General features: G+C 31.3%; 3 protein-coding genes across 4 annotated transcripts; 2 read left to right on the top strand and 1 right to left on the bottom strand.

Moving 5' to 3' along the window:
* Nucleotides 1-256: 256 nt before the first annotated feature.
* PGSIP4 (plant glycogenin-like starch initiation protein 4) lies at nt 257-8,858 on the top strand. The gene is made up of 2 exons (XM_016317572.3): nt 257-1,080; nt 7,817-8,858. Exons 1-2 carry the CDS (start codon nt 303-305, stop codon nt 8,797-8,799), a joined length of 1,761 nt encoding a protein of 586 aa, XP_016173058.2. The 5' UTR covers nt 257-302; the 3' UTR covers nt 8,800-8,858.
* Nucleotides 8,859-10,839: 1,981 nt separating this feature from the next.
* Nucleotides 10,840-16,379, top strand: LOC107618043 (mannosylglycoprotein endo-beta-mannosidase). 2 transcript variants are annotated; one of them, XM_016319968.3, is made up of 11 exons: nt 10,840-11,152; nt 11,690-11,828; nt 12,016-12,243; nt 12,327-12,385; nt 12,477-12,525; nt 12,854-13,084; nt 13,422-13,591; nt 13,714-13,918; nt 14,100-14,789; nt 14,899-15,126; nt 15,342-16,379. In XM_016319968.3, the coding sequence occupies exons 1-11, from the start codon at nt 10,980-10,982 to the stop codon at nt 16,065-16,067; spliced, it is 2,898 nt and encodes a 965-aa protein (XP_016175454.1). In that variant the 5' UTR covers nt 10,840-10,979; the 3' UTR covers nt 16,068-16,379. The 2 variants fall into 2 exon arrangements, with proteins under 2 accessions (XP_016175454.1, XP_020968324.1); XM_021112665.2 differs by having other exon boundaries at nt 10,844-11,152; nt 12,006-12,243.
* Nucleotides 16,174-21,099, bottom strand: LOC107618044 (DUF1995 domain protein, putative (DUF1995)). Its single transcript, XM_016319969.3, has 9 exons — nt 20,613-21,099; nt 20,164-20,251; nt 19,612-19,725; nt 18,556-18,638; nt 18,223-18,337; nt 18,031-18,122; nt 17,381-17,446; nt 17,000-17,093; nt 16,174-16,538 (listed from the first exon to the last, which is right to left on the bottom strand). The coding sequence occupies exons 1-9, from the start codon at nt 20,882-20,884 to the stop codon at nt 16,434-16,436; spliced, it is 1,029 nt and encodes a 342-aa protein (XP_016175455.1). The 5' UTR covers nt 20,885-21,099; the 3' UTR covers nt 16,174-16,433.
* Between the last annotated feature and the right edge of the window lie 356 nt (nt 21,100-21,455).

Here is a 21,455-nt window from a genome sequence, read left to right as displayed (position 1 = left end):
AGTTTCATGCAACATTAAATTGCACAACCTTATGAACATATAAATATGAGGAATGCTAGAGGGCCAGTAACTTTTGTGATTTGTAGCCATCAAATAGCCATCAATGATGGTTTTAATGGTGTGAGATTGGTATGAGATTTCATCCAATGGCTCACTTTTTTTGCTGGTTACATGCTGACCAGAATTTAACAAAGTTGCTGGCCCTCTAGACTTTTCCTATAAATATTACACCAATTATTCACAGCTTAGTGCATAACGCCATAACTGCACAAAAAATAAAAACAAAAAAAATAAGAGAGAAAATGGGTTCTAAGTACTCTTCTTCCTCCCATTTTCTTTTGTCTTCAAAGCAAAAAACTTTTGTTATTCTCTTGCTTTTGTTCATAATCATCCCACTCATCATTCCTTTTGAGAAGCCAAATAGTGTTCCTAATCTCACAAACAGAATCAAGTTGGTGGAGAAAACAAATTTAAAGCCTCCTTGGTTTGATATCATAGAAAATTCCATTGGTAGAAGCAATAGCATTAACATAGGCCTTGTTAACATTAACAAAAGTGTGGAAACTACCCTTTATCAAGAATTAACTTCACTTCATCCACAAGTGGAGAAAGTGGTATCCGTTGACTTTGACCACGTCGACGGAAGCTTGACATGGAAGGATCTTTTTCCGGTGTGGATCGACGAGGACGAGATAAACAGCAAGCCGAAATGCCATGACATGCCAATGCCAACTTGGGAAGATTATAGAGACATCAATGTGGTGGTTGCAAGAGTTCCATGTGGGAACAGAACAAAAAAGGGAGGGGTTAGAGATGTGTTTAGGTTGCATGTTAATTTGGTAGTGGCTAATTTGGCTGTGGAGAGTGGTTGGATGAAGAAATTGGATTCTTATGAACAAGTTTATGTTGTGTTCATTGGGCCTTGTGAGCCCATGATTGAGATTTTCAGGTGTGATGATTTGTTGTTGCCTGATCCATTGGGTGAGTTTTGGGTTTATGAACCTGATTTGAGAAGCTTAAGGCAGAAGACATTGATGCCTGTTGGTTCATGCCAGATTGCTCCTCCTTATGCTGAAATAGGTATGCTTTTTGTGTCCTAATAAATGTTGGTGGCTCTTTTTTTCTTGGAAAATAATCATGCCATCAGATTCTTGATTTTACCACTTTTCATCATTATTATTAGATTGTTTGTTTGTATGAATTTGTTAAAAAAAAATAGAATTATCATTTTCTTTTTTCTTATATATTAGAGTATATACCCATTTTGGTCCTCAAAGAATTTTAGATTGGACACTTTAGTTCCCAACTAAAATTAATTACTTGATTGGTCCCTAACAATTAATTTCGTCGGTCACTTAAGTTCTTTACTCCGTTAACTCTAACGGGGGACAAAATGGTCCCTGACAACTCTAACAAGGGACAAAATGATCACTGACTCCTTTATTCGAAAACGACACTGTTTCTCCCCAATTTGTATCATATCTCGCATAACTCTAATATTCATACTCTCCTTCTTCACCTTCACAGTTTTCTTTTTCATCTTTTCCTTCCTCCTCTTTACCTCCAAGATTAAGCCATGGTGTAATTGTCAGACATGTCGCACCTACCTCAACATGTCATGGACCATACACTTCCTAAATCTTTGTAACTGGTACATCCACCTCCTCTGCACTACACCCACCAAAAGCATCTACTTCCACGTCTTCGATAACATCACCTCCAACCCCGACACGTTCACGACATCCTCAAGACCAAGTTCCACAAATACTCCAAGGGCACGCCTTTCTCTACTCTCCGGCAAGCAATATAGATTGTTGGACATTAGGACATCATAAGAAGATTCTCCTTCAACATCATATGCAAATTCTCATTTGAAATAGACACCGAGTGTTTCATTCCTTCTTTTCCAGAGTCCAAGTTGGCAGACAGTTTCGACCTCGCATCCAAGCTATCAGTACAACGAGCAACGTCGCCGTTGCTACTCATATGGAAACTGAAGCGATTACTGAACATTGGTTCGGAGAAGAAGCTGAAGGAAGCGATCGGAGTGGTGGACAATGTGGTCATGGAGATGATAGGACAGAGGAGGAGGGAGATGGCAACGACGACGACAGGTCTTAACAAATCAAACTTGCTGTCTAGATTCATGCAATCTATCGAAGACGATAACTAGTTGAGAGACATAGACATTAATTTCCTGAGTATGAATTGGTTAAGAACAAGTTGAGGATTTTTTTTCTTGTGAACATTAAATTTATAGAGCGTGCATTGTGCAGTTTGAAGTTACAGTGTTAGACTGCTAGTGTTATACGAGATATGATGAAAATTGAGAGAGAACAGTGTCGTTTCCGAACAGAAGAGATCTGGGACCATTTTGTCCCCTGTTAGAGTTGTCAGGGACTATTTTGTCCTCTGTTAGAGTTAACTGAGTAAAGAACCTAAGTGACTGACGGAATCAATTGTTAGGGACCAATCGAGTAATTAATTTTAGTTGGAGACTAAAGTGTCCAGTCTAAAATTCTTTGAGGACCAAAATGGGTATATACTCTATATATTATTATAAAAGAAGGTTTTGTCTTCAATAAACCAACTAGAATATTGAATTTTAATAGTGCTTCGTCATAAACAATTTCAAATTATATAAAATTACTCCTTTTTATCTCTTTTTTTTTGATAAAGTATATTTTTTATCCTTAAAGTTTGGCAAAAATTTTAAAAATACCTCTAAATTTTATTTTGTTTCAGTTTTATTCCAAAAATTTTTTATTTGCATCAAATTTATCCTTGACGGCTAAATTTTCAAAAAATTTTAAGACAAAACTAACAATAATACATGAAAATTATGCTTGATTTGCTTATATTGAGGGTTGTTCTTATGAAATTGTTGTTGAATTAATTTTAAATTTTTTGAAAAATTAGCCGTCAGGGGTATATTTGATGCAAATCGAAAATTTTTAGAACAAAATTAAAACAAAATAAAACTTAAAGATATTTTTAAAACTTTTATCAAACTTCAAAAACAAAAAATATACTTCATCTTTTTTTTTTTTAAATTATCAAGTTACCATTTTTCTTCTTTCTCGTGCGACAACAAAAAAGCCATATCACATCAAACTATTTACATATTTTCTTTGAGACACTCTACTCTAGATTAAAGTTATATAGAAAAAAAAATATAAATTCTTTTTGTAGTTCTTTTTTATTATATTATTGCTATTTAAAATGAAGATCTTAATTTTCTCAAGTACTATTTTATTTTATAAAAAAAAAATTATAATCTTACATTTTTATCATATAATTTACCATTTTCTTTTTCCAGCAAGATCACCGCCATATGTTCTTTGAATTATGACCGCACACACTCGATCATCAACATTATTCTATGTTGACGAACACGGTAAAAAGATCAATGTCTTCACAATTTACCAAACATAAGACCGGCTTTCTTATTATTCTTTATTTTTAAAATCCATCTATTAACCAAGCGAGACACCCCGGTGGTGCAATGTTGTGGTAGTAATTAAGTGGATTTTAGGACACACAACATAGTAAACTACAAATATTTTCTAAGGCCGTTGATTCATATAAATATTAATTTTATCAATTATTCACATGGTTTAATATTCTCGATATTTTCCTATACTTTTCCTTTTTATTATCCTTAAGCAAGCATGAAAGTTGCCAAAAAGAAAAATACAAGTGGAAGATGGTGCAAACGTACATCTAGATCTAGCTATCTTAGAACTTATAAATGATGTAATTGATCAAGTTGCACAGAAACTGCATGAAAAATAGTGCACCATATATATCATTATTGTGATCATTTTTCTTTGAATCTTAAAGATCATGATGATTTATAGTTATAAATTTTTATTAATTTTTAAAATTTCTTTCACAAGAAATTGTTAAATAATAGTGGGAAATGGGGTTATAATTGTATCTGGATTTTTGTGATTACAGAAAGAAAAAAAAAGAGAGAGAAAGAAGAAGAAAAGTTTAGAAAAGATAAAATTGGTATTTCAAATCATATTGTTTTTAATATAATATAATTATTAAAAAAGTATTTTTTTTTTATAACAAATGTCTTTTATCTCGACCATTTGTTCAAATTTTTTAATGGCCAAAATTTTACATCTTAGACCATGAAAATTCTGAAGATTCTTTCCCTAGTGAAGAATTCTCCTTATAAGAAATATATTACTATTACTATTCTGTGGAGTATAGATCCCACGCTGCGTAAGAGATATATTCCATTCTATGATGATAAAATGATAACACAAGTGAATAAATTATTCTATTATTATTATTATTATTATTGAATTTCAATTAAGTTTTTCATGACAATGTTTTGTTTCGAGTCTATGAAAAGTATGGTACATGTTAAATAAAGATGTGATTGACCTTCAAGAACTTGTAGTGGGATCTTTTTTCATATGATCTGAAAATATTTATAAATTTTATTTATTTTTCTTTTTTCATGTGATTTGAATACTTGATCACCATGTTGGAGATAGAAAAGTAAGAAATAAAAGGAATATAGTTTATAGAGAGGATTCTCTGTTTCTCTATTTGGTGGATCCTTGTCACGAAGGTCACCGCATAAAGCAAATACAATGGTTTTCATAATAATAATAATAATAATAATAAAAGCAGTTTAATGAAGACATTATGAAGAAACAAATATAGTACACACGTATTGTAAAAGTATGCGTTTGTTCAATCAATATAAAAATTAACTATTCACAAAACCATGCAGCGATGGAATATGATTCATTTTGGTGATTGTTATTTGTACCCAGCCACCCAGGTGGATGGGAAGAGAGGCACTTGTCCCACTAAATTTTTAAAAAAAATAATAATTCTATATATATATATATATATATATTCTCAATATAATTATATTTTTTATCCTCACAAAACTTTACAAAATTTTGTCTTGAAATTTTTGCTAAAAATAAATTTTTATTAAATTTAATAGTAACAATATTTATTTTGTTAAATTTGATTTAATATAAAAATTAAAAATAAGTAAATAAATTAACTCAATAAAATATTAATGAACAATGTTAATATAATTCTTAAACCTAATTAATTAGTTAATTATCAAACTAAATCTTAGTTTTCTAAATATAAGTAAAATTATCAATATCTTTTTTTGTTTTTAAAAATTAGTTAAAAAAAAATAGTATCTCTCTATTAATTAATATTCTTTATTTTAAAATTATATATTATTTTTTAATTTTATCTCTTAAATAATCTTATTTATAACAACTATTTTATATTTAAAAAGTATTTTATGTCATAAATATTATAACAAATAAATTTTTTAATTCAATGGGTGAAAATTAATATTTGAAAATTATAATAAATAGTAGAATAATTATTTAAAAGCATATAAGTTAATTTTGATATATTAAAATATGTATATTTTTTTATATAGTCATTTAATTATATTTATTCTTTTAGATAATTATTTACGTGATGAATATAAAAAGTTATTTTTTAATTACAATACATAATTAAATAGATGCATAAAATTTTTTATATGTATCAAAATTAAATTAAAAATATATAAAAATTTAATTATTTAAAAAAAAGAAATAAAAATAATTATAAATTAAGTTTCTATTATTTTATATAAACATACTTTTTATATACAGGTTTTTTTTTTGTATTTATATATAATTTTAGTTTTAAAACCATAAATGCTAATGTATCAATAAGCACTGACATGCTAATTAATTCACTCTTTTTATTATTAAATGTGTATAAAAATAAATAAAAATAAAATTAATTAAAATGATAAATTATTTATAATTTAATTAAGATGTTTTAAGTTTAAATTTAAAAAATAAAAAATATTTTTTTATAAATTATATATAATAAATAATATTTTAAAAATAAAAGTGTTCATTAACTCTTTTTAATTTTTATATCTCTATTATATTTTTAGTATAACTAATAATTTTTAATAATATTTATTTTAATATAAATATTTTTTCCTTCACTTCTAAAATTTTTTATATTCATCCCTCTACGTGAATGTTAGTGAATATATATATATATATAGATTAAATATTATGCATATTTTATGAAAGCATAGGCTCATCCTGTCATCTATGCTAACACGTGTAAGAATTATTAAAGAGTATAGGGTTAAATTGGTTTTTAAAAGGTTATATGATCTTTTAATTTGATTTTAAAAAGATTTTTTAATCAAATTTATTCTTTAAAAATTTTAATTTAATCACATTAATTTTTCTGACACTTCTTATGTTCATGGCATTAATAGAAGTTAACATGATACCTTAAATTACATATCAACATACTCCTCCACATTCTAATTGACAATCAATACAATATATTTATAAAATTTGGTTAAATTATGAGTCCCTAAATAACAAACCTTAATCTTAAAATATTGTATACATATCCCTTTCTTATGGAGTATAGCTGCAGTGGTTTAGACGGCAAAATTTGAGGTCACCAGTATGATGGGTGATTGAAATAGAAGTCGCAGCGATAAAAATGATCAATTTGGAGGTACCGAAAATATTTAATCAACTAGAACGAAACTCTAACTCTAAAAACAAATTTGAATTCCAGAAAAAAACACAAACAAAAGTAGACTTTAACAACGGTACAATCCTAAAAGAAGTTCAGTCAGAAAAAAAAATTCCTTTTACAAAATCGAATTTCATGAAGAAAATGCAAACATCAAAATCAAACAACAAAACAAACACTAAACATAAACCATGAATAGAGAAATTAATAGTCAGTAGACTCCTTTTAACATTCAGAAAAATAATACTCTGTGATCAAATTTTATGAATCAACAAAGAATAAAATTCTAATCCTACAAACGATTTTCAGTTCCAACAAAAAACACTAACAAAAAATAAATAAATTTTATCATTAATACAATCCTAACAAGTTTAGTAACAAAAATCCCTTAAATAATGACGAAAATGGTCGTCGGTCACATATGCAATCATTGCACCGAAGTCACAACGGCGAACTCGCAAACACACGCCGGATGCTTCAATCGGCGACAATGATAAAGATTTCTTTGTCTTCTCCTCAACGACGTCGAAAAGGAAGTGAGAGGGAGAGTTTTATGAGAGAAATGTTATTTCAATCACTATCTCTCATCCTTTCTTGCCGTCCCATATGTGAAACTTGAACCAACTCTTGCCGGAGAAGACGCATCACAACACCTGCCATTAATAGCGCGTCGAAATCCAACCTAGTTCGTCTTCCAATGAGCGTCTTTGCTGGATTTAGAGAACAACGAAGAACAAGGTTTTTTTTTGTTTACTGAGAGCGAAGGGAAATGTGGTTGAAGAATGAAGACTGATCCATACGATGCTGTTTCGATGAATCAGTTCTCTTTGACTTAAAACGATGTCGTTTTATATGGTGAGATGTAATTTAACGTGTTAGATCAGCTTTCATTAACGGTGTTGGCGAGAGAAATGACAGAAGGACTATCGTGGCTAACTTAAAATTTTTTAGGGATGAATTTGATTAAAAAAATATTTTGGAGACCAAAACAGAAATCGTGTAATATTTTAAGAACCAATTTAATTATTTAATTTACTCAATTATTAATTGTGTTTTATCTTATAAATAACTGTCAAGAATGTGTTAGGTAAGTTATTAAAATCTGGTGTTCTATCTAAAAAAAAGTTGTTTAGAGAAATCATAAAAGAATACTATATATTTTCATTTTTGCTTTCACCTCTAATTGTCTTTAAAATGCTTAAGAAAAGAGTTGGACAAGTAACAATTGTTGATATGATTGATGATTTGCAAGGCAAAGAGGTATGGAGGGGCTACATGTCACAATCAGCAGCAACAGAAAATTACAATCAAACCATGATGAAGTTACCAAGATTTGCCTATGTGACAGTTCTTCACTCATCAGAAGCATATGTTTGTGGTGCAATAGCATTAGCACAAAGCCTCATTCAAAGAGAATCAAGCACCCTTCAATACAACAATTACATCATAGATCTTGTTCTTCTTGCAGATGATTCAATTTCTCCCAAATCCATAAGGGGTCTCAAAGCTGCAGGGTGGAAAATCAAGCGCATAGAAAGGATCCTTAACCCTTATGCTGAAAAGGGTACCTACAATGAATGGAACTATAGCAAATTAAGAATATGGCAACTCACTATGTATGACAAAATCATATTCCTAGATTCTGACCTATTAGTCCTCAAGAACATTGACGATTTCTTTAGTTACCCTCAATTATCCGCCGCGCCTAACGATTTCACGTTGTTTAATTCGGGGATGATGGTGATCGAGCCGTCGCAATGCATGTTCAGGCACTTGCTAGACAAAACTTTAGAGATCAAATCATATAATGGTGGTGACCAAGGTTTAATCAATGAAGTAATAACATGGTGGCATAGGTTACCAAGAAAAGTTAATTTCCTTAAGAACTTTGAGCCTTTGCCAGGGGAGAATGAGAAACATGAGATACCAAACGAGTTGTATGTGATGCATTACTTGGGGTTGAAGCCATGGATGTGTTACAGGAACTATGATTGTAACTGGGACATGTTAAAATTACATGTTTTTGCTAGTGATTCAGCACACCAAAGGTGGTGGGAGGTTTATGACAACATGCCAAAAGTGTTGCAAAGTTATTGTGGACTTTCTAAGAAGATGGATGAGAGGAATGTGAAGAGGAGACAGAGGGCAAGAAATAATAGAAATTTCAATGATGATCATTGGAACATTCAGGTTAAGGATCCAAGAAGGAACCGTCTTGCGGATCATTATAATTAATTAATGATTAATGTTAGGTACTCAATTTTTTATTAATATTAGTCAATTTTTTTAAAATTTATTTATTTATCTTAAATTTTAAACTTTAAATTATAAAATTTTAATTTTATACTTTAAATTATAAATCTTAAACTATAAAGTTGATTGTATTAATTAACTAAAAATTGTTTCTTATATTTTTTTCTTAATTATAATATCAAAAATACATACACACTAAAAATTAATTAATATATAAATTCTGATCACACTCGAAATTTCTTACCACTTATATATGTATTAATTCATGTTTATATAAAAAATATGGTATTATATAAAGAGTTTTACACTATAATTTTTTTATTATTATTTTAGAGAATTGTAAGAATTAAACAGTTTTTTTTAATAATTCAAAATGTTATAATTAAGTAGTCGTATAAAATAGTTTTAACTATTCCAATAAAATTTAAAAAGTAGCTAGTTCTAGCGGTTATAAGAAAGAGAAAATGTCATTGTTGTTAAAACTATATGCACAAAGTTATTGCTGTTAAAACTATTATATTATTTTTATTGTACGCTTTCATTGTTAATTCTGTTGTAAATTTTTAGTATCATTGTTGTAGCAAATGTATTATGATGTGTTTTTTTTAAATTAAAAAAAAATTTGTAGTGTGTATTTAATATATATAGAACGAGAAATTATTATAAGTCAAACGAGAAATTAATACCCCGTGTGCTCTATCCGTCTGAGAGTAATATCCTCTTCCTAATGTAATTAATTTCAGTCAATTACATTATATATTGTGCAATATTTTTATTAATCCACTTTCCCATAAAGAAAAAGTAGTACTCCAAAAGTCCAAATATTTATTTTAAAAAATTTTAATTAGATATTTTAGTCCTCAATAAATTTTAACTATTAAATTAGTTTACAGTTTTTATTTTCTAAGCAAATCATCATACATCATATTTTGCTAAAATATTTAGAAAAATTAATTCTATCATTATTTAATAAATATATAAAATCTTTTAAAAACTTTTTAAAATTCTCATATCAAATTTTTAAAATAAACAAACAAAATAATGTATATTTATCTATGAACTAATAATTTAACAAATGATTTGATAATTAAAATATGTTGACACAAAGTGTAACAAAAATTCCTTATAAAGTGTTTTTGATATTACTTAAAAAAGAGAAATAAAAACCTGCAATTAACTGATTATTATTCTTTATTCCTTAAGTCTTTACGTCGTACATATTCATATTGACCTGTATTTATTTATATTTTGAACTTATTCGTATACGACTTTGATATAGGTATATCTAATGTGTAAAAAAAATAATTATTAACTTAATTATGTATATAAAATACATTAAAAATAAATTAAATACGGAAAGAATGTCACGTATGATATTCGGACACTGATATAAACATCGGACATGACACGAGACACGTCAATACGTAAATTTTAAAATATTATAAGACACGCGGACACACATATTAAAATATGAAGTATTTAAAATATTATAAAATATAAAGTAATCGTAATAATATTTTGATATTTTATTGATATTAAAATATAAATTAATTTAATTATTTAATATTTTATTTTAATTATGTCAAGTATTTAAAATATTTTTTGTTTTAATAAATAATAATATATATTATATCTAAATTTATTTTAAAAATATATGTTAAAATAAAATTGAATATACTAATACGTAATAATATTTAAGTATGTCTATATGTATCTAAAAAAATATTTTTTGTTTTTTATTAAGATACAGTTGGACACAACAGATACCAAACACCAGTAAATATCGTTTATAAAATATGTCTAACACGCAGATACACAATTCAGAGAATAGTCCGTGCTTGATAGGATGGGACTAAAAGTTACGAGACTTAATTACGAGTGGAATTTATTTTAAAATACCCCAAGTGATTTTAAAGTGGATTCAAATGTAACAATGGAAATTAAAGATGATTTTGTGATTGTTGTAATGATATGATTGCATGAAGGACCATAAGATAAGAGTGAGTCAACTAGTGACTCGGTGACAGTGGTCACAACACCAATTTCCACACGCATTATCACATAACATAGCAAATAGTGATAATACACTTTCTGTGATTCTCTTGTTGTTACCGACAACATAAATTTCATCACATGATTGTATCACACTTGGAGTAAGAGACATGGTGAATAATGTGATGAAAGAGGCACAAGGGAAGATGATTCTTGATTCAGAATGGGTTGCAGCAAGGTCCACTGAGGTTCAGTTCAGTGGCATTCAGCTCACCACAACCAACCCTCCTTCCACCGCTGCCCCAACTTCCCCACCATGGATGCATGCTCTTGTTCCCGGAACGTAATCCCTCTTTCTCTTTCTGTTTCTTTATTACACTAAATTATCTTAAGATCCAAAAAGAAAAGATAGAGATAAGAGTCAGAGACAAGAAAAGTTCTGTTTTTGTCTCTGTTTTCATTTCACTATCTTTAGTCTTATGCTACCTTTAACATTAGAGACATTAACGAGATAGTAGTTGACTCTTTTAGTAGCTTTACTTGCCATTATATTCTGCACATTTGTTAGAATGAGATAGGTATTTTGGATAAACAAATAGATACAAATTTGTAGCTTTTAGTAACATTTTTCCAGTTCTAAGTTAACAAATGCAGCCTTATTATTTTAGCTGCAATGATCCATGCACACGCTTGTTGTTTCTTTGATACTCTCTTCGTTCCTCGTTTTCGGATTCTGTTGGAGTTACAGATAAAAAGGAACAGAGTTCTCTGTTGAAACCTGCTTCCTTGTGAAAGTTTTGAGTTTTGAACATGATTTGAGACTTAAATTGAATTGGTTTAAGTGAGTTTCATTCATTTTCCATTTTCTTTCTTGTGACAGTGTTTTGGGAACCTTGGTGAAGAACAAAGTTGTGCCTGATCCTTTCTATGGACTTGGAAATGAGGCAATCTTGGATATTGCTGATTCTGGAAGAGACTATTACACTTTCTGGTTCTTTACAACCTTTCAGTGCAAGCTGGTAGGGATTCTCCTCTCTCATATGATGCAATTTCAAAAGTTTGAAACAGTATCATGATATATAATATTTATATAATTTTATTATTCAAGTTGGACTTTGGTGTAAGGCCTTTTCCCCCATCATAGCATATAGACTCCAAATTCTAACCGAATTCAGTTTATCCTTTTCTTGGTTGAGCCTTTTGCAGTCAGTTAACCAGAAGTGTGATCTGAACTTCCGCGGAATCAATTACTCTGCTGATGTATATCTAAATGGGCACAAAATGGTTCTCCCAAAAGGAATGTTTAGGAGGCATTCTCTTGATGTCACTGGTATTCTCAATCCGGATGGCAGTAACTTGCTTGCTGTTCTAGTTCACCCACCGGATCATCCAGGGACAATTCCTCCTCAGGGGGGACAAGGTGGCGACCATGAGGTCAAAGATTAAATTACTGGATTTAATCCATTGAATTTTTCCCTCTCAATTGCTTAACTTTTCTATTTTGTTGATTTTTATAGATAGGAAAAGATGTAGCCACACAGTATGTTGAAGGTTGGGACTGGATAGCTCCTATAAGGTAAAGTTGATGTTGCTTTTAATTTGATTATCTGAAATTTGAAGAGTTTCTGGACTATCTAAAGCTAATGCTAGAGTTAATTTGATTGCAGAGATAGGAACACTGGAATATGGGATGAAGTTTCCATTTTTATTACTGGGGTGAGTTTTAAGGAATGATTTAAGTTCCTTGCAAACTTCTTTTTTTTCTCTTTTTTCCAATAATTTTGTGATCCATATAAAGCACATGCCTTTTAAAAAGAAAATGCATTTTAGCTTTCCAAACTTTCATTAAATCATGATTGAATATTAAAATATTTCCAAACCATCAAAGAGTTGATTTGTTAAGCTTGTTTTTTCCATGCATCCCCTTATAATTAATTATTTGATAAATATGATCAAGCATATTTGCATTTTTATTTTTAATATAGTTCATAGTACTTCTAGCTGCTCTTTGATAGGATGATTCTGGTGTCTATATTTGGCGCAGCCGGTAAAAATAACCGATCCCCACTTGGTGTCCTCATTTTTTGACAATTATAAGAGAGTATATCTACATGCCACAACTGAGGTGGAAAACAGAAGCTCCTCAGCTGCTGAGTGTTCTTTGAAAATTCAAGTGACAACAGAACTCGAGGGGAGTGTTCAATTGGTGGAGAAGCTTCAAACTCAAATGCTATCAGTTCCTCCAAAATCTCGAGTGCAATTTACTTTTCCTGAGGTCAGTGACTGCAATCATTCTGCCTGGGAAAATGCTCAATCTACTGCTTTGTTGTTTCTGGTTTAACCTTTTGAAACATGAAGAACTTAATCTTTAATCATGACATCTTTTTTCAAGAACTTTGTTACTTTGAGTTAGCTTTCCATTTTCATAACTTATTTGTTATGTTGTCTATGTTACTCACTTAATTCTTTCTAATCTTTTTTTTCTCCCTATGTTGATAAAAAAAATGTGATCCTTGATTGATTTCTAACCTACTTTTAGTATTGATCCAATTAAGTTGGGTAACTTGAAGTTTCGTTGCTTCTGTTCAAGTGTTAATGGTCTGTAATGGCAGCTCTTCTTCTACAAGCCCAATTTATGGTGGCCAAATGGAATGGGAAAGCAAAATTTGTACGACGTTGTTATTAGCATTGATGTTGAAGGATTTGGTGAGTCTGATACATGGAGCCATCTCTTCGGATTCCGCAAAATTGAAAGCCATATTGATGATGCTACCGGTGGCAGGTATGGTAAAATTTCCAGTATTTCTTTAGTAGCACATACCATTTTTTTAAGTAGAATTCCAAACTTAAAATTGTTTTCAAATTTTGCATTATATGTTTTGTTGCATGTTTATTATATCATAGGTTGTTCAAGGTCAATGGAGAACCAATTTTCATCCGAGGCGGTAACTGGATCTTGTCTGACGGGCTACTACGACTTTCAAAGAAGCGGTATGAGACGGATATCAAATTTCATGCGGATATGAATTTTAAGATGATTCGTTGCTGGGGTGGTGGACTGGCTGAAAGGCCAGAATTTTATCATTATTGTGACTATTATGGCATTCTGGTAAGATTGGTTTTTGCTCATTTGTGTTGCTTTATCATTCTTTCTTCTTGGTTTATTTGTGTCCTTTTTTATTGGTATAGTTTTTTCGGAGATCTCAATAGTTTGTTTATAATTAAGTTCTTATATTGTTGTCATGATACTGGCTTTATATTTGATGATATTAATGATTTGACTCTTGCAGGTATGGCAAGAGTTCTGGATTACCGGGGATGTTGACGGGCGCGGTATTCCAGTGTCGAACCCAAATGGTCCGCTAGACCATGATCTTTTCTTGTTTTGTGCAAGAGACACAATCAAACTTTTAAGAAATCATGCTAGTCTTGCACTTTGGGTTGGTGGAAATGAACAGATTCCACCAAAAGATATAAATGCTGCTCTGAAAAGTGATCTGAAACTTCATCCATTTTTTAAGCATGTAAATGAAAATGGAAAACCTGTAGTAGTTGACTTGACCCCATCATCTGCTACCACGAATTCATCAGCGGACCCTAGCCAGTATCTTGATGGCACTCGCATTTATATACAAGGATCATTATGGGATGGATTTGCAGATGGGAAGGGGAACTTTACCGACGGACCATATGAAATTCAAAACCCTGAAGATTTTTTCAAGGATAGTTTCTACAAGTATGGATTCAACCCGGAGGTTGGTTCTGTAGGAATGCCAGTTGCTGCTACCATAAGAGCCACAATGCCTCCAGAAGGATGGCAGATACCATTATTTAATGAACTTTCCAATGGTTATGTAGAAGAAGTTCCAAATCCCATTTGGAAATACCATAAATACATTCCATACTCAAAACCAACCATGGTTCATGATCAGATTCAGCTCTATGGTATAGCGAAGGATCTTGATGATTTTTGTTTTAAGGTATGAGAAACTTTTATCTGGTAGCCACTCATTCATGTTGAGTTTTCCGTGATCTTATCTTTGTTGTGCAGTTGCGGGGTGTTTTTTTTTTTCTAACTGATCTTTTCAGGCTCAACTTGTAAACTACATACAATACAGAGCTCTTCTTGAGGGATGGACTTCTCGCATGTGGCGCAAGTATACAGGTGTGTTGATTTGGAAAACACAAAATCCTTGGACTGGTCTGAGAGGTCAATTTTATGATCATCTTCTCGACCAAACAGCTGGATTCTATGGCTGTCGATGTGCTGCAGAGCCAATTCATGTACAGCTTAATCTAGATACATACTTTATAGAAGTAAGTATCTAAGAAACTAAGACTAAAGTTTTCCTTTCAATAAGATGAGAAAGAAAATAACACATTACTCCCTTGTCTCTTAAATGAAAATTGAGATAGGAAGCAAATGGGAACAAGCTAAAAGGATATATCTGCAAATCATCAAGATTTTCCAGTTCTGAATAGTTTCTGGAAGGTCTTGCTTTAATTTTCTTTTATTTTTCTGCTTAAAACAGGCTGTTAATACTACATCAGAGAAATTGTCTAATATGGCTATTGAAGCTTCAGTGTGGGATCTAGATGGAATGTGTCCATACTACAAAGTTCATGAAAGCTTCACTATGCTACCTAGAACAGTAACACCTATTTTTGAGATGGACTATCCCAAGTCGGAAAACGCAAAGCCGGTCTACTTTCTTCTGCTCAAACTCTACGACAAATCGGATAACAGAGTTTTATCAAGAAACTTATATTGGCTGCACCTTCCTGGTGGAGACTACAAACTACTGGAGCCATATAGGAAGAAGAAAATACCACTCAAGATAACATCAGAGATTTTTGTTAAAGGGTCCACTTATAGATTTAAAATGCACGTGGAAAACATATCTAAAGCACCAAACACCGAAAACAGTTCAACAGAACATGAACTGGGTTGGTTTAAGAGATTACACAGATGCATTGGTGGTAAAAATAATGGTTTGAAGGTATCTGAAATTAAGGGAAATGGTATAGGTGTTGCTTTCTTTCTTCAGTTTTCTGTGCATTCTTCAAATAAGGACCACAAGGAGGGAGAAGACACAAGAATTCTCCCTGTTCATTACTCAGATAACTATTTTTCATTGGTTCCAGGAGAGGCCATGACTGTTAAAATTTGCTTTGAGGTCCCTGAGGGTGTCACTCCTAGAATTACTCTGCAGGGCTGGAATTACAGTGAAGGACACACTGTACTTGAAGCTCTATGAGGATGTCGCAGAGAAACACTGTGAAATTGATCAACTGTGTATATATTACCATTAATAAATGCATTTGAAATTCAGAACTAAACAAGCCCCCTTCTCTCTCTCTACATTTGAAAATTCATCTTTTCCCATTTTTTTTTAGATAATAGTCATAATATCATTACAAGGTTGAAATATAATCATACTGTATGTACTTTTTGCCCCCCTTAATGCCATATCATTTATATACTTGTATTATGTAGCACTGTAGCATATTATACAAGCTGTAATGTTATTTTAATATGAATTTTGAAGTGATCACACAAATTGACATGAGCCACAATTTAAGGTCTGGATGCAACAATGATGAGAAAATGTATTAAAAGATCATCATATCGCCTTCATGAACCTATTAATTGAAGAAAAGATGCTTGCTGCTTTTCCAAATAAACTTTGACCTTGTCCTGACTTCTGTTCATCCTCGCCAAATAAAATCTGGACCACATAAAGGTCAATGGACTATCATATTGATATATGGGATTAAATTTCATCCATAATCAATGTAAAAGTTTATACTGATATCTAATCACGTGTGTGTTTGTAATAGAAGGGCACCACCTGTGTTAAATGCTTTTACTAATGTAATAATTCATGATTGACTTTTTGCTAAAACCCTGCTTATACTCGTAGGTCACATTGCATTGAAATTGAATTCTTTGTATATCACTGCACAGAAAAACTCTTAAGAAACTTCTGGTTTTGTATTATTTAATGCATGCATAACATCTTTTGGTTCAGGTTTTTATTTTATTTTTTCACTATGAATTATTCGCCATCATTTGCTTGTCCTTCCTCTTTCCAATAATTTATGCTTCTCCGAATCTCCCTCTATTTTATATAGAAAGTGGTTGTATCCATAAGATCTGGCAATTTAATCTGGAACTAAAGCTACTAACCTCAAGATCTGCATAATCAGGACGGTTGATGAATTCCTTGGCAAGCAAATATCTGTCTGGCCTATCCTTGTCATCACTGAACACTTTCCACATTCTGAGTGTGATCAAAACACGACAGGAATCAAACAGCAGATCAATGTGATTAACCAAACAATTTAACATATTGCCTACAGCATGAAATTTGACCAAATTTGAATAAACAAAAATGACCGTGAAACATCTGGTGGAAAAAAGATATTGATTATTGAACCACATCTAGCAAAACAAGTGGACCAAATAATCCACTTTTACGGTGGTCTAAGGTAGTCTGGGTTTGGGTAAGAGCAATATGCAATTTTTTAAATGTGATAGTTCTTATGAGAGGGAACAGAAGAGCCTTACCCTGGATAACACCTGAAGATTGCACCGAATGGCATTGGGCGCATGTGATAAACTGTTGTAAAAGTGCTGCACAAAAATTGATCAGAGTTTAGTCTTCTGATAGTGTCAGAATAAGCCAATTCTTCAAAATAAAGCACATGAAAAAAGACTTTTATATAGTAAATTATTTGGTTGAAGATAAACATAACATTTAATAATGCCAGCTACTCTGATTTTTTACTTCAAGCTTCGTTAGAAATGTTAGCTTGGCCCGCCAAAAATTACTATCACCAGAAAAACATTAAAAAAAAAAACATGTTCATGTTTCCCTGTGATTAGGTGATATTATAATGAAAATCCTCTACTTATAAAAGTATTCATTTAACTCCATAATATTTAGGGTATACTAATATCACACTAGACATGCTTGTATTTTGTAAAATATGACTCTAATCTCCCTTATAAACACGACACTAACTTCCCTAGAGGTGAGGTTAGTGTTGGAGGGACAAGTTGTAATATCGTCTAAACTCGGGAGAGGTCATGCAATTTACACGATATTATTTCTCCCAATAAGTTTGTATCTCGGGAGAGGTCATGTAATTTACACAATATTATTTCTCCCAACAAGTTTAAGATACAAAGTAAACCAAAATAGCTCAGAACCATACCTTAGAAAGTAGCGCCTTAATCTCCGGACATTGATACCAACACCAACATCCTCACTAATCAGGCGTGGATTCCACATGATAAGGGGTCTCACCTACCAATGTGCGAGTAGTTTGTATGAAACATATATGTGCACAAAAACGCAAAAGAATGACATCAGTAATAAAACAGGAGAATTCAGTGCAGGGATGTACTGGATCACTTGAGAGATTGGATGCGATTCTCTCCACACTTTCTAACATCTGATAATCAGGAACAACCATAACCACAATCTCATCGTCACTCTCTATAGGCTTCCGGTCACTTAAGCTGGATATACAGAAGAGCGGAATGTGAGATATATGCAGCATGACTATAAGTACAGAGGAAAACTTAAATTCTACAAATAGAAATGTAACTGAACAATCATCCAGCCTTAAGTGAAATACAAAAGAATCAAATGCTTACAAAAACTACACTACTAACTATGCTGCTGGGGTGAAAAGCAAAATAAAACATAGAGCGTTAATTGATGTGATGGCAGTTACCTTGCAAATCTAAACTGAGCATCCTTCCACCGGTAGTTAAGAAGAGCAGCTGCGCCAGCATCTGGAAATATGGCTTTAACTCTCTATCAATCAAACTCATAAACTTAGAAACAAGTTTACAGTGTATAAAATAGATTCATTAAGGTTTAATTACTCGGCCGATAGTCCTTATAGTTTCACTAAATTTTCAATTAGGTCCCTATATTTTTTCTTTTCAATTAGATCCATATATCATATCAGATTTTATAACCAAGTCTCTACCGTAAATTAGAACTAATAGAATATTCTGTTAAACAAAACGGAATATTCAGTCAAGTATTAGGCATATTCGTTTTGTTTAACAGAATATTCTGTTAATTCCAACGTTTTTGTCACATTACGGATTTAATTACAAAATCTGATATGGTATAGGGGGTTAATTGAAAATCCAATGAAATTATAGGGATTAACAGAATAATTAAACCAGTCATTAAAACACAAATCGCAAAACCTTATTGAATTTGAATCATCATAATCACAAAAGCATGCCTAAGTTTAAGTATTCGTCAGCATCTATTTTGTGAATCCTTATGTCATGCAGAAATCAGTCAAAGCACAACTATCACTCTATTGAATCATTATGTCAATGAATTTTATTGCATTTTCTAATACGTGTAGTTTACTTCAATTAGTGGAACGAAATGTAACTATGGCTATATCTGTGAGTTATTTAATTTTTCTCTTCATAACCAAGAACTAGGGGTCTAGAACAATTCATGATAAATCAAATGACATATTAGTAATCTTCTTATTAAAAATAAAACTATGGACTAAGTAGGAGTATAAGTTGGATGCTAAAGAATGCATAAATACATTTGCACATGTAGTAGCAGAGAAAGCATTAATGTTGGACATAACTCATAGGTGTCAATAATGTAGGTTACATCAAAAGAAACCAATTTAACTTACATGGACATAACAAAATAACGGATCATATATACAAGTATTTCTAAGATATTGAATAGAAAATGGCATTTAAAATTCAGCAAATTCTTCACACATTTCAATTACACTAACCTGACATTCTGTTTCTGCAATAAGTGTATCCAAGAAAATCCTTGACAATTCCCAGAGCTCTACCTGTGCACCTTCATCATCTAAAACTTGCAGTTGGGGGATTAAGAGTTCAACCTGTGAGCAAGTTAAAAATAGTTAGTTCAAGAAAAATGAGGTGCTAAAGGAACTCAAAAGAACAAACTAAGCCACCCATTAACCTGTCTTTGCTTAAAAAATCTCAGTTACATGAGACACAAAATGATAAAAATTTTAATGCCAATCTCAAAAAAGAATAAAACTAGCACTATCATAGTCTTTTTTAATTTAAACATGTTAAATAAATTTATGAAGTTGATCTTAAACAAGATTTTCAGTACAATTAATCAAAGTCAAAACACCAGGATTCACCCAAGAATATCCACAAAGAAGCATTGTTCTATCTTCTATAAATGAAACCACACCTAAAAAAAAAGATCTGCGACAAATATCCAATTGATTACAGCAAGTAGTACCACAAAATTGAAAGCATAAAATATAAAAAAATTAATAAGGACATGAAATTTTGGCACATACTATGGCTCTCATCCCTCCTGAAGAGACAAACAATGCAGCTGCCTCACTTGATTGTCGCACCGCACCCTCCAAATCTGAAGGCAAACAACTAAAAACACAAAAATTGAGTTAACATCTTCCAGACACACATTATCACAATTTAGACCAAACTCCAAGGCTAATAAACGCATCATCATCTCGATAAATTCATATTTGGACTTCACCAAAAAATTGTTTAATTAACAGCATAAACTTTCAGCAACAAACGATCATTTACATAAACGAACTGAAGATAAAGCACTATTGAAAACATAAATATAAACACTATCCAATACAATGTTTCATAGCTTACAATTTACAAAAAGCTACGATAACACATAAATTGGAAAAGGAAAGTAATATTAAATATAAATTAATCAAATTAATTAATTAAGAAAGGTAAGGCTAAAAGGTGGTCGAAATAGAAGTACCTGTCATCTTCTTCCTTATCGCGATCAAGATAAGGTTCTGGTTCTGGACTCTGAGGCGTGTCTGTGTCTAGGGGAGTTTCACCTTGGAATTTATCAAACTTGGCAAGGATTCTAGTGGAGGTGGCACGGTGGAGGGTGTAGCGGTGAAAAAGGGAAGAAGAAGAAGCAGATAAGGGAAAAGAAGAACGAGTGGCTGTGGATGAAGCTGAAGCTGCGAGGGTTGAAGGAATATAGGTATAGTGGAAGTTGCAGGTTATAGTTGATGAAGCCATTTTAGTTTGTTGACTGTTAGTTACTCTGTTCCAACATCCAAGGCCCTGGAATGTATCATCATCATTCACATTCCATAATCTCACACAAGTGCGTCTCGCTCTCACCGCTCTCACAGTTCCACTTCAAAGTTGAAAAAAAAAAAATAGAAAATGAAATATAAAAAGAGATTTAATATTTCTTTATTTTCTCAATTTTCTTTTTAATTTGTGTTCATTTATATGAGTTTTAATTTTTCATGCAATAAGTCAATTAACAAAGTTTTACTGAGGGAAAAATATATGATACCAAGATATGTTATCAACAATAATTAAAAATACTTAAATATAATTTATTGTTTACAGAGACATCTAATCATGTCATAATTAATTTTTAAATTTATTATTTTAAAAAATATTATCTCCATTTAATTTATAAAAAAACTAATATATTATTAATTGTAGTATCTATCACTTAAAAAGAGAAAAAAACATGTTTGTCTAAAGTCTAAGCTTTCAGAGCTTTATCTTTTAATGATATATTTAACAATACTGAAATATTATTATTTTATAATCTTGCCCTTAAAAATTATCA

Source organism: Arachis ipaensis, chromosome B9 (assembly GCF_059453495.1).
Source record: "Arachis ipaensis isolate K30076 ecotype BB chromosome B9, ASM5945349v1, whole genome shotgun sequence".
Lineage (NCBI taxonomy): Eukaryota > Viridiplantae > Streptophyta > Magnoliopsida > Fabales > Fabaceae > Arachis > Arachis ipaensis.
The sequence above is the reverse complement of the archived record's forward strand: the minus strand, read 5'-3'. Positions and strand labels throughout refer to the sequence as shown.